The sequence below is a fragment of the Chaetomium tenue genome (genome assembly GCF_020726465.1).
Source record: "Chaetomium tenue strain MPI-SDFR-AT-0079 chromosome Unknown F5144scaffold_2, whole genome shotgun sequence".
NCBI classification, from domain to species: domain Eukaryota; kingdom Fungi; phylum Ascomycota; class Sordariomycetes; order Sordariales; family Chaetomiaceae; genus Chaetomium; species Chaetomium tenue.
The window spans coordinates 3,182,025-3,193,079 of NW_027117330.1; the positions used below are offsets into that span (position 1 = coordinate 3,182,025).

General features: G+C 58.2%; 3 protein-coding genes across 3 annotated transcripts; 1 reads left to right on the forward strand and 2 right to left on the reverse strand.

The window, feature by feature from the left end:
* The first annotated feature begins 83 nt into the window (after positions 1–83).
* F5144DRAFT_124949 (ankyrin repeat-containing domain protein) lies at positions 84–4,554 on the forward strand. Its single transcript, XM_066782242.1, has 3 exons — positions 84–1,699; positions 1,755–2,851; positions 2,905–4,554. The coding sequence occupies exons 1-3, from the start codon at positions 207–209 to the stop codon at positions 4,371–4,373; spliced, it is 4,059 nt and encodes a 1,352-aa protein (XP_066646747.1). The 5' UTR covers positions 84–206; the 3' UTR covers positions 4,374–4,554.
* Positions 4,396–7,573, reverse strand: F5144DRAFT_642046 (uncharacterized protein; the record flags this gene model as incomplete). Its single annotated transcript, XM_066792789.1, has 7 exons — positions 4,396–5,489; positions 5,571–5,997; positions 6,058–6,103; positions 6,167–6,254; positions 6,285–6,408; positions 6,469–7,276; positions 7,382–7,573. The coding sequence occupies 7 exons, from the start codon at positions 7,571–7,573 to the stop codon at positions 4,736–4,738; spliced, it is 2,439 nt and encodes an 812-aa protein (XP_066646748.1). The 3' UTR covers positions 4,396–4,735.
* Positions 7,574–8,288: 715 nt separating this feature from the next.
* On the reverse strand, positions 8,289–9,493 carry F5144DRAFT_483121 (phosphatidylethanolamine-binding protein; the record flags this gene model as incomplete). Its single annotated transcript, XM_066785375.1, has 4 exons — positions 8,289–8,418; positions 8,776–9,169; positions 9,265–9,293; positions 9,348–9,493. The coding sequence occupies 4 exons, from the start codon at positions 9,491–9,493 to the stop codon at positions 8,289–8,291; spliced, it is 699 nt and encodes a 232-aa protein (XP_066646749.1).
* Between the last annotated feature and the right edge of the window lie 1,562 nt (positions 9,494–11,055).

An 11,055-nucleotide genomic window follows, 5' to 3' on the forward strand; every position in this document is an offset into this window, starting at 1 on the left:
AGTGAAAGGCCCTGGCATGCTGTTGGTTCTGAGATGCAGCAGCGATCTGTATGTAGGACAAAACGCCCACCTCCATGGCGTCGCTTGAAAGGGGACACTGTCCCTAACCCCATTCAGCGACTGGTCTTCCACCCAACGATGACAGACACCAACATTCGCTCTTAGCTTCACTTGAGTCTCCCAGCATTCATCATCCAGGCGATGACATGGAGCCCGAGATCAAGCAAGCGACCCAGCTCCTCCAAGCCCAGCGGGCTTTCGACCGCGATGGGCAACCGCTCTCATGGGTCCGGAACCGCCTGTCGTCCCAGGCCGGCACCGTATACACGGCCCGCGAGGTTAACAAAGTCCTCTCCGAGGTCGTCGAATCCGATGGATCTCTCGGTGTCGTGAAGGCACTCCTGGCCCTCGGCGCCGACGTCAATTTTGTCCGCCGCAGACACTCGACGACCTGGACCAAAATTACCCAGCGCAACATGCCCGGGGAGAGAAACAACATCCTCCTCCGAGCTGTCATTCGATGTCGACCCGAGACCGTCCATGCGATTGCTGCCCACGCCGACCAAGCCAATCTTGACAGCGTCCTTCATGAAGCGATAACCCGGGGAAATTTAGCGGTTGTGGCTGCATTGTTAGAGCATGGTGCGAGCCCGGTCCATCTCCACGACGACTTTCAGGAGGTAGTGTTCCATGATCGCCAGGACCTCCTCAAGGTTCTTCTCTCCGGCCACCATCTCCCCTGCCTGGCCTGCCGTTCGACTGGCCTCCGGATCGCCGTCGAAAACCGCTCGGTCGAGGTTGTGCGTCTGCTTCTGGAGCACTGGGCCGATGTCAACTACGGCGACGCCGTTGCACTAACAAGGGCCGTCGAAATATCCCGCCCCGATCTCGTCGCCCTCCTTTTATCCGGTGCGGTTCAGCCCTCCTCTCGGTCCCTCGATGCTGCCGTGGGCAAGCTCCGTCCATTGCTCGGAGAGTACGATACTGGCTTGAACCAGGAAATGCTCGAGTTATGCTTGGCTGCAGGGGCCACCGGGCCTGAGACGGTCCGTTTGGTAACTGAAGGTCTCATCGACCTTGTAAGGCGACGGCGTATCGACCTCATTGGTATTATCCTGCGGTACAAGAAGTCTCCGAGTCAGTACGAAGCCGCTGCTTTGATCGAGGCGATCCGCGCCGAGCAACTCGACGTTGTCGCCAAGTTACTCGAGTTCAAACCATCACAAACAAGCCTCACCATTGCAATCTCGCAAACCGTCGGCGTCGGCGGCCCACAGTTCAGATACGAAGCAACTCGCCTCCTTGTTCAGTCGGGCGCACAAGGCCCCTGTGCCGGAGAAGCACTGGTTAAGACTGTTCACTGCCTGGTGGCCAACATGAAACGCCGGGACAAGATGGGCATTGAGCGGGATATGCGGCTTTTCTACCTCCTGCTCCACGAAGGAAAGGCAGACGTCAACTTCGGGAAGGGGGAGGCTTTGCAGATCGCGGTCCGATCGGGGTCTGTCGAAGTCTCTGACGAGATCTTGGCTAAAGAGCCCTCGCCCGACTCACTGGGTACTGCGTTGGGATGGGCGATGGATGTCCGAGATGCGCACAAAAAGAAGTTGCTGGTCGAAATGCTTGTTCGCCGCCAGATCAACGAGGATGCAGCTGGCAAGGCGCTTGTAACAATCCTGAAAACGGAACCAGACCAAGCGTACGTCTAAAAGTCTTCTCATCACATCCTCTCCCATGAGCTGACAAGTAAACAGGCAGATCGTTGAGTTGCTACTAACCCGTGCGTCCGTGAATTACAACAACGGCGAGGTCTTCATTTACGCCATCCGGAATTTCCGGCAAGAAACATTCCATCTGCTGCTCGGCCAGGGGCTTAATTACAAGGCTCTCTTTACCGCTGTCCTAGAGTCGCTGAAGGCTCCGAGGGAAGATCGCCGCCTCCTTTTCGGTGATCTACTCAGTCGACTGCAACTTGATCACCTCAACACAGCCCTCAAGCACGTTGTGCTCGAAGACGACACGGACCTAGACATGGTGAGGTTGCTGCTTGACTCAGGCGCGGAAGCGGCGCTCGAGGATGGGTTGTGCATCAAGTACGCCGCCTCTACCCTCGACCACGACTTGCTCAGCCTTTTGTCAGCATACTTGGGCCACCATAGCACCATCTACGGCCAAGCACTGGCAGCCATCGTCAATCGTGGGAAACACTGGATTTCCTTCGAGCATGTGGAAGTGATCGACATTCTCCTTCAACACGGCGCTTCGGGGCCCATCGCGGGCAAAGCCATGGTGGAGATCGTCGACCATCTCGCGTGCCAGGAATCCAAAGCCGAGCTGGCAGACACGTTCTTGCGCAGGATGTTCGCCGCCAACATCGATGTCAATTACGAGAACGGCAAGGCTATCAGCATTGCAGCCAGCCGCGGTGACCCGGCTCTCTTGACGCTATTACTAACCAATGGCGCTACCTCTTCTTCAGCAACCCTCGCTCTTACAGCAGCCGTTATGGCGCATCACGAGGAGTCACGACTGTTGGAACTAATCAGCATCTTTGCGGATGCACGCACGACAACCCCGGACTTCAACAAGTCGATCCCGGGGATGCCACCCCCGATTTTTCAGTGCCTCAAGTCATATGGCGACTCCGTAGCTGTACTGGATAGTTTAGTTTTAGCTGGCTGCCGACTGGAGACAGCCGTTCCCATGCATGTATTCTCCCATCATGCGCGCGACAGGGAGGACAGGGTGGTCAGCTCTGAGTTAGAGCCCGCCTCGGTTCTCATGTGGGTCTTGCTTCAAGAAGAAGGCCTCGTCAGCTTGAACGTCCTCAAGTCGTTGATCCATCACGGTGGTAAGCATATCTATGGTCCCGCGCAACTTGTACATGCTAACAAACGGCTGTAGCCGATATTTCGTACACCACGCCACGGTCACGAACCACGCCACTTTTGGTCGCCGCGAAGTCTGGGCGCGTTGACATTGTGCGAATACTCATAGAATCGGGCGCAAGGGTCTCGGCCAAGGATGCTCTTGGGCACTCGGGTCTTTTCTACGCCTCGCGGTCTGGGAATACCGACCTTGTGGAGCTTCTGCTGGAGAGTAAGCCGGTCGTGAACGACGGAAGCTTCCACGAGGCCGCCCGCGGGTTCCATGTTCCCGTAATGCAGCTTCTCTTAGAGTCTGGTCATGACGCAAACTTCAGGTCAACCAAGCATGGCGGTCGGACGGCCCTTGGAGAAATTGCCTTGAAGGCTACTCCTCCAACCGACATCGCCGCGGCCGAGGAAGCGCTTGACCTTCTTTCTACTGTGGAGGCCAGCCCGCTGCTCAAAGTCCGCGGCAAAACGGTCATTTTCCTTGCCCTGGACAACGAGCACAATGAAGCCATCACCCGACTTCTTCTGGAGCGAATGCTCTACAAAACACTGAACAGCCACGAAAACACGTATCAACACGGCACCCTGCACTACTCACCCACGATGTATGTCGCGAAGGGGATTCTTCTGGGTACACCGTCCGAGGCCCTCTTGCAACTTCTCATGGCGCACGGGTCCGAGGATCGATTCTATGCCACGATCGAAGAAGCCCAGCCCCACGACGCGGTCGGGCTTCCTGAGGAAATCCGGGAATACGAGCGTGACCGGCGTGCCCGCGAGCGCCAAAAGCGTCTAATAGAGGAAGACCACGCCAACACGATCCGACGGGAACGCGAAAAGGCGATCGCCCTCGCGCAGCTCGACGAAGACAAGCACCACCGCAAAATCCAGCAGCATGAAGATATTTCTGTCCAACGCCAGCGCCACCGCGGGCTAGAACATCACCAAACAATCCAAATGCGCGCCGAGAAACACCACAACGACTCCCAAATTAAACTCGGCGCCGCCAATGTGCATTCGAGCATCCGCTGGCAGAAGCACACGGACGACCTCTCCATGCTCGCCCAGAAGCGCGAGGCGGACCTCTCCCACCGATACCACTCCCACCATCAACACCTCGACCAGCGGCGCGACAAAATAGCGCTCGAAAACGAGGCCAAAGACCTCCGCCACGCCCGGAGCCTGGCGCACCTGCGCGATGTGCAGCAGCAGAAATTCCAGGGGTGCGAGGCCAAGAACATGCAGCAGCTGACGTACGAGAACCAGAAGATGATCCAGGAGTACGAGGCGATGCACAAACGGAAACAGCTCGAGCGGGATGCTAAGCTGAGTGGGGCGCGCGAGAAGCACGAGATGAAGATGACGGAGCTGAAGACGCAGAGGGGGAATATCATCGGGCAGGTGAACCTGGAGGAGTTGAGGCGGTGGCAGGAGAGTGAGAAGAACATGAAGCTGGGGTTGGCACCGGCGGAAGGGCAGGGGCGGTTGTTGGCGTAACTTTACTGGAATGGGTATAATTTGATCATGGTTATTTAGTTGTATTTATGGGATAGGCGTTCGGGTGCAGAACGGGAGGGGAGACCACTGGGCACTCAGTTGGTTAAGGCGTTTGACGGACAGAGCTGCCGAGGACGGCATGGGTTTTGGTTCTCTTCGAATGCAATTTGTTTCTTGTGTACAACCAGTCCCAGATTCTCCCGGCCAGAATAGTATCCAATAGCTATACCTTGGACTCATTTGTTGGCAAACCCTTTAGAATAGGCCCCAATAACCCAGGTGAAAAGAAGGCAAGAGAACACCACCGCTGACATGTCGCAGACGTAACCGACCCAACTCCAACGGCCACCACTAAGAAAATATCATGAACACAGCACCATCTCGTCCGAACCCGACCACTCGCCCTTCACCTCGGGCTGCCCGCCCTCCTCCAAGTCCTCCGCTTCCTTCCAGCCACTCGGCCCCTCACTATCCAAGAAACACCCCCCGGCCCCAGCCACCTCCCCCTCCCCCAACATCCCCATCCCATCCGTATCCCACCGGAACGGCGTCACCTTCTCAAAATCCCACTCCAGCTTCTCCAACGGCGGCGCCGCCACCTGCCCCCCTCCAAACCCACCACTCCCCACCTTCCCACCACCACCACCCCCCGTCCCCTGAACCCCCGCCAAACTCGCCGGATCCGTCCACGGCCTACACAGCGCAAACAACAACGAAAACGCCAAATTCGCCAACGCCGGACTCGCCTGCGCCTGCGCCCCCACACTAAACAGATACTCCACCGGATGCGGCTCCCCCTCCCCCCCATCCCCAGTCCCATCCCCATGATGATCCGGATGCGGCGGCACCCAATCCGCGACCCGCTGCATGCGCACATCATGCGCCGTCGCCGCGGTGGTGTTGGCTTCGGCCGCGGACACCAGGCTGTCGTAGATGCCGGACAGGCGCACCCGGAAGCGCAGCGCCACGGGGTCGGCGGCGCCGCAGTAGCCGAGCACGTCGATGCATTGCGCGGCGCGCTTCATGTCGTCGGCCCAGGCGGAGGGCGGGAAGTGGTGCAGCTGTTTTTGGGCGACGGAGTGCAGGATTACGACGCACGCGGTGTGGGCGGCGAAGCTGGAAAAGGGGAAAGGGGTTAGAGATGGGGGAGGGTGGGAGTGGATGGGGGTGGGGGAGGAAAGGGGAGGGGGAGCTTACATGACGATCCAGCAGCGCTTAAAGACGCCCTGCTCGCCGAGGAGCAGGCTCACAATCCGGGCGGTGTCGCGGGCCGAGGTGATGCCCTGCTCGACGAGGCTGCGGAGGGTGGGTTCCTGGCCGGCGGTGGCGAGGTCGCCGCCCATGCGCTGCAGGCGGACGCAGTGGGCGGCGATGCGGCGGTACACCAGCATGAAGGCGCCGTGGTAGAGCAGGTGCAGGTGGTAGATGGACCAGCGCACCAGCGGCGGCCAGTCGGTCCGGTACAGGCTCTGCAGCTGCATTGCTTCGGGCAGCTGCCCGTGCCAGTCCTGCAGCTCGCGGATGGCGCCGTCCATGCCGAGTTTGGTGAGTTCTTGAACCGCGAGGTGGTTGCGCAGGATGCCGGCTTGCAGCAGGGATATCTTGGTCATCTCGGCTTGGACGACTGCGAGGCACACACATGGTTAGGTGGTGGGCTTGCACGGCGATCGGATGGGTCACGTACGCTCGCCTAGTTCCGCGCTGTAGCTGTCGTGGTCCTGCTCAGCTATCTGGGTGGGGTGATGGTGGTCAGCAAAGAGTGGTTACGGGCAGCAGTCATCTCGATGGCATACCGGGAGGAGTTTCGCAAACTCGGAGTCGTCTGAGCCGGAGATGTATCCAAGTGTCGAGGACAGCCAGCTAGTCAACGTCAACAGCAAGCTACAACACTAGACTGTTGCAGGGACGCACCTAGCAAAGAATAGCAAGGCTCGCCACGTCCTCCGGAAGTCTATCCACTCTTCGGACGAGACCATGGAGGGATGGCATGCTCCGGTACTCGAGCTTTGTCTCTTGGACATACTGAGACCGACCTCTACGGGGCACCGTCAGCCCTGCTGTCACATGGGTACTCCACAGACAAGGGACAACTCACCCACATACGCCAGCGCCACTGTCGCCTTGTCCAGAATGTTGTACATGGCAAACAGCGTGCAGACCTTGATGGTGTCCAGTGGCCTGTCCTCCATCACTTCGGAGAAGAAGCGGCGGCTGACGTCATGGAACGTCTTCTCCAGGCCCTCCTTAAAATCGCCGGCGTTGTACTGGATACCGACGGCGGCGAATGCATACAGGCAGCATATGGCCAGCTTCTGAGAGGTATCGGCCTTGCCGTCGACGCCAAATACGGTCCTGTAGTAGTCCTGCATCTGCTGCTGAGTGTAGATGTGGAAGAGCCTCCCGGTGGAGCTGAAGAAACTCTGGACGCCGGCCCATGTTGTTTTAGCGCTGGGGAGAGGGATGTCAAAGTGTAAGAGGGCGGCGAGGTCATCGGCTGGCGGCTGGGTTGCGCGTGGAGAGGACGCATCGTCCGACAGAGTGGTGACGGCAACCACGCTGCTTCCAGAGGCCTCCGGAGAGGTCGACGATTCCGGGGAGCGGCCGGGAAAAGAAGATTCGGAAGACGTGTAGGAAGTTGCAACGGTGGTTTGTCTGGCGGATCGACTGTCGGTTTCAGTGCTGAGCAGCGGGGTAATGTACGGCTCATTTGCCGAGGACCTGATGCGGCGGAGATACTGTTCGGCGTCGGCGTCGGACATGGACTGCAGGTCCTTCACCATCTTCTCCAGCTCCTCGAGGCGCGCCCTGAGGGCGGCTTGTCGCGATTGTCCGGCCTCGCCATCGTATCCACAAGGGGAGGCTCTCGCAGTGCAAGCGCCACACCTCGGTCGCACGCCGTCACACTGGTGGGGGTGGTCATGTTAACTGCCTGTTGGCTTGGGGGCGGGCGCGTGGGGTGGCGGGCTCCGGTAGTCCGGGTCCAACCGTCCGAAGCTATGTGCTCTTACCTTGGCCTTGTTGCGACGACATGTATGGCAAGCTTGTGTGACTGCCTTCAGTCTCTTTGTGAGCCCCTTCGCGCTCAACCAGCCCGAACCGGTGGAGCCGGAGGAGCTAGAGGAGCCAGAGGGGGCGCCGCTGCCCGACCTCGCCCCCCTGGCCGGTGCTGGTTGAATGGATCGGTATGACGGTGGGCTCATGGTAAATAGATACCTGGTTAGGTTTCCCCCGTTGGCAGTTGAATGATACCTTGTGGACTAATAACTCTGTTTCGTTTCGTCGGGTTGTTCTGCTCTCCACCCCTGGCGCGTCCCCGCAGACTGGTTCTCGAGAAATGAGTGGACGGGCGCACGAGCGCACGAGCGCAAGCAGCTGGTTTTGCACGAAGGGTCTTGGGAATTCGGGTCACACATGGCAAAAGCGATGGGAGCTCCAGCCCCTCTTAATTAGCGGGGGTGGCACAGGGTTGATCCCAAGAGTTTGGGTGCCGGCCTGGCGTGGGGGGGTTCGGGAGGCCCTCAGGGGGGTGTTCAGGGGGGTGCACAAGGGGGCTCAGGCGTCGAGCTTGCTGGGCTGAGCTGCAGAAAAAGCAACAAGAAACTGCATTCTCGAACCAAGACGGACTGGCTCGAGACTGGTCAGTTCTTCACCGGGATTGTTCGGCGGACCTCTCATGGCTGCGTCCAGATGCCGATGTCGACCAATAACACGATTTTTAACGTCAAGCTGCCGCTCACTTGCTCTCTTCAGCTGGACTGGGCTGAATTCGACGCTGGTGTGTCCGAATCGGGTCGACGAGGGTTGGTTCCGGGGTCAAGGAAGGTTAACCGATGGACCAAAAGCGGATACTGGGTGAAATGCATGTTTGATAGGATGCGGACACCTGTATTCGTAATCTGCAGCCCATCGGATTTATTATGTGCGAACTCGGCCAAGAAGGCAAGGGAGGACACAGACGTCTCGTTCGTCCAAGGGTTGGCTCGGTTGGGTAGCAAACATGTGGCCTGCGATCTTGCAGACACGATCGACAGCTCCCTGCTCCCGGCTCCCCTCTCCCCAAAAAGCCAAGGCATGCAAAGGCACAATACCAACAGACAGCCACTCACTGCTTCTGGTGCTTGGCGTAAATAAAGTTGGCCCCTAGACCCGATCATCAGCACCACGTCCCAAAACCGAACAAACAAACAAATAGTCCACCCCCTAGCGTAACGACTTACCGACAGGCGCAAGCCCATTCTCCCTCGCCCACTGCCTAACCCCCTTGGTCCCGCCCTTCCCCGCATCCCCATCCTCCCCATCAGTCTCACTCTCACCATACCCCCACCGCCTCCTCCCCCCCGGCCTCGACAGCTGCAACTCATCCGTCGTCCCATTCCGCGGCACGAACGCCAACAACACATACCTGTGAAACCCGGCTCCCTCCGGCGGCTCCGGCGCTTTATACGGCACAATCTCGCGCAGGTGGGACAGCACGGGGGCGCAGGGGCCCGGGTCGCGCGGGTCGCACAGCGCCGGCTCCAGCACGCCCGCCGCGATCCAGTGGCAGAACTCGGACCAGGAGGGGTCTTCGCGGGTGGGGGCGTCCGGGTCAGTGAGGGTGATGGCGTAGGTGAGGGCGCGTTTCTTCTTCTTGTTCTTGTTTTGCGGGGAGGGGGGCGTGGCGACGCGCATGTCGTGGAGTGCGATGGAGGGCTCCGAGTCGAGGTTGTGGGGGGAGAGGGCGTTGCCGAGTTGGGCGCGTGAGCCGGATGGCCAGGTGGCGTGGAGGCCGAGGGAGGGGAGGAAGTCGTCGATGACTGGGAGGGGGTGGTTATGGTCTGTTAGTACTTGATGGGCGTCTCTATGCCGGCTAGGAGTGAATTGTTCTCTTGGTTCAGTCAGTCTGACATACCGGTGGGGATGATTTCAGCCGCCTTCAGCCTGTGGGTGTGTTAATCACATGAGCTGGCGCGAGAGCAACCCCTTCGAACGCACCTATCACGAACCAACTCGGCGGCCTGCGGTAGGGGCTTAGGCCCCGCTACTACATCGTCGCTGAGAACATGTTGCTGGGGATGTCCCTGGGTGTCACCGATGGAGAGCCAGCCCAGCGTCACAAGCAAAAATGAATATCGGGTCATTGTCTGGCACGCCGTGAGTTTCGGGGTGTTTTGGAGTTTGTGGATAAACGATTCTACTGTGATGCTGCCGTTGGGATCCCATCCTCTGCTCCTGTACAAACAGCCAGCTCCATTTCATGATGTCATGATTGACATCAACCGTCAAATGACATGCCCCTCGCCCCTAAGTACCTCTTCCCGGGCATGACTACCGTCGTGGAAGCCAATCAAATTAAGTTAGGGCCCCGACTTGGCCACTTTTACATAGGGTAGGCCGCCAGTTTTTCTCCTCGGTGTATGATATTGATATCGAATTAGGGATGTTCACAGAAACTCCAATCCCCTAGACGAAGGATGGAGGAGTCTTGACCTTCGGTTGTGACAAGGGGAAACCAACCGGGGTTCGCATTTGAGTTTCTCGCTCGGGACCGAGGTAGCGTTGCATTGCAGGGCATGAGCTGGTGCAGGATCGTGCCGAGAAAAAAAACGCCTGTGGGAAAGGACCTACTTTCCATGTTCCCGATATCCATCCATCCACGTGTGTTCATGTATTGGCAGCCGTCGATGGCAACTCAGGTCAGTGATCTAAATAACACACGCGTAAAGGTACTTAGTGTAAACGCCGAATGTACTGGCCTGCGTCCCACTATCTTTGAAACAACGGCGAGAAGCGAGCGGGTCTGACAGGCACTGACCGGCAACGGCGGCACGGAAACTTGAACCTTCTTTCAACATGACCTAGGAGTTGGCCAACCGGGTAGCTTCCGGTTTGCCGTTGCCTTCCCTCCCGCCAACTATCGCCATTAGCTTTCCAAATGTTCCATCATACCCCATACAAATACCAAGCAACGTAACCTATATTATTACGTACTCGGCCCTGTGTCGGCGGCTCGGCCGGGACTCGGGCCGTGTTGTCTCGGCGGCAAATATATCGGCATCGAATCCCATTGCCGACGCCTCCTGGTATCTTGGCCGGTTCCGTATTTCTCTCTATGTTGGGCAGGTGCCTCAGGTCTAGGTTAGCTGTATGCGTGGAGAGGAAGAGAGACCATAGGCCCTGCATCGCAGTGGACGGGATCGTAGCACCCTCAGCTGTTTTGCCGGTGCTGCTACCAACATCTCGACTAGGTCCGAGGAAGCTGTTGTCAATCAACACTAAGACGTAACACTAGGTAGCTAGGCTCATTGACCTGTTGCCTCTAGCGTGCGTGTTTCTTCGGACTCATCGTTGTCCTGCGCCCAACCCCACCCATTTCTTTGATCCACGAGATCCAAGCTTTCCTGCTGCCGAACGACCGTACGTGAGTCACACCAGAGTGACCGGACGGTGGGCTAAACCAGCTGGTGAGATACCCGTGGTCATTGCATTCAACGGCGATGCGATTGTATGCTGGACGCCATGGTTGTTGGTAGTAGTTTCAGACCTGTCTACATGTAGGTTCTGACAGGACTCAAACAGCCTCAACTCAGCCTCCTAAGTTAAACAACCTTCTGGTGCCGTTGCAGGTGTCGCAATTCGACTGAATGGTATAGGTTTGGCTAGTGGTCGACGCCCAGTTGTCCCTAGGACACTTTACGTTTGA